Source organism: Branchiostoma floridae, chromosome 2 (assembly GCF_000003815.2).
Source record: "Branchiostoma floridae strain S238N-H82 chromosome 2, Bfl_VNyyK, whole genome shotgun sequence".
Taxonomy (NCBI): Eukaryota; Metazoa; Chordata; class Leptocardii; order Amphioxiformes; family Branchiostomatidae; genus Branchiostoma; species Branchiostoma floridae.
In genome coordinates this window covers 34,662,299-34,663,349 of record NC_049980.1, presented here as the reverse complement: position 1 = coordinate 34,663,349, position 1,051 = coordinate 34,662,299, and the positions used below count along the sequence as shown (strand labels likewise).

At 43.3% G+C, this 1,051-nt stretch overlaps 1 protein-coding gene across 1 annotated transcript in view; it reads right to left on the bottom strand.

Moving 5' to 3' along the window:
* LOC118409225 (transient receptor potential cation channel subfamily M member 1-like) overlaps positions 1 to 1,051 on the bottom strand; it is a gene marked incomplete in the record, with an annotated part of 118,080 nt that overhangs the window by 38,124 nt on the left and 78,905 nt on the right. Inside the window, 1 exon segment of the mRNA XM_035810093.1 lies at positions 155 to 202. Within this exon segment, the coding sequence (XP_035665986.1) occupies positions 155 to 202 (48 nt within the window).

Sequence of the window (1,051 nt, the reverse complement as noted above, 5' to 3'; positions counted from 1 at the left end):
AACAGAAGCATGTAAACCTGTCAGTGGTGCTGTTCAGGATAGAACAGAAGCATGTAAACCTGTCAGTGGTGCTGTTCAGGATAGAACAGAAGGATGTAAACCTGTCAGTGGTGCTGTTCAGGATAGAACAGAAGCATGTAAACCTGTCAGTGGTGCTGTTCAGGATGGCTCCCGTACTCAGGGGGTCCACCATGGTATGGTACTGCATTATGTCCGGTCAGGATAGAACAGAAGCATGTAAACCTGTCAGTGGTGCTGTTCAGGATAGAACAGAAACATGTAAACCTGTCAGTGGTGCTGTTCAGGATAGAACAGAAGCATGTAAACCTGTCAGTGGTGCTGTTCAGGATAGAACAGAAGTATGTAAACGTGTCAGCGGTGCTGTTCAGGATAGAACAGAAGTATGTACACCTGTCAGTGGTGCTGTTCAGGATAGAACAGAAGTATGTAAACCTGTCAGTGGTGCTGTTCAGGATAGAACAGAAGCATGTTCAGGATAGAACAGAAGCATGTAAACCTGTCAGTGGTGCTGTTCAGGATAGAACAGAAGCATGTAAACCTGTCAGTGGTGCTGTTCAGGATAGAACAGAAGCATGTAAACCTGTCAGTGGTGCTGTTCAGGATAGAACAGAAGCATGTAAACCTGTCAGTGGTGCTGTTCAGGATAGAACAGAAGTATGTAACCCTGTCAGTGGTGCTGTTCAGGATAGAACAGAAGTATGTAAACCTGTCAGTGGTGCTGTTCAGGATGTAAGCCTGTCAGTGGTGCTGTTCAGGATGGCGCCCTTACTCAGGGGGTCCACCATGGTGTGGTACAGCTTTATGTCCTGTTGTGCAGCAAAAAAAAGGTACAAATGCCAGTGTTGAGTGTGTGTGCATCATTCAGTACTGACCACAGTGAAGTTAATGCATTTATTATCAATGACACTCCTTACAGCAATTACATTTGATTGCATTTGATTGCATTTGCATGACTTTTAAAGTTATAATAATCATTGAAAATTTATGCATAATGTGAAAGTATTATCTAAGACTAAGAGACATTTTTGAA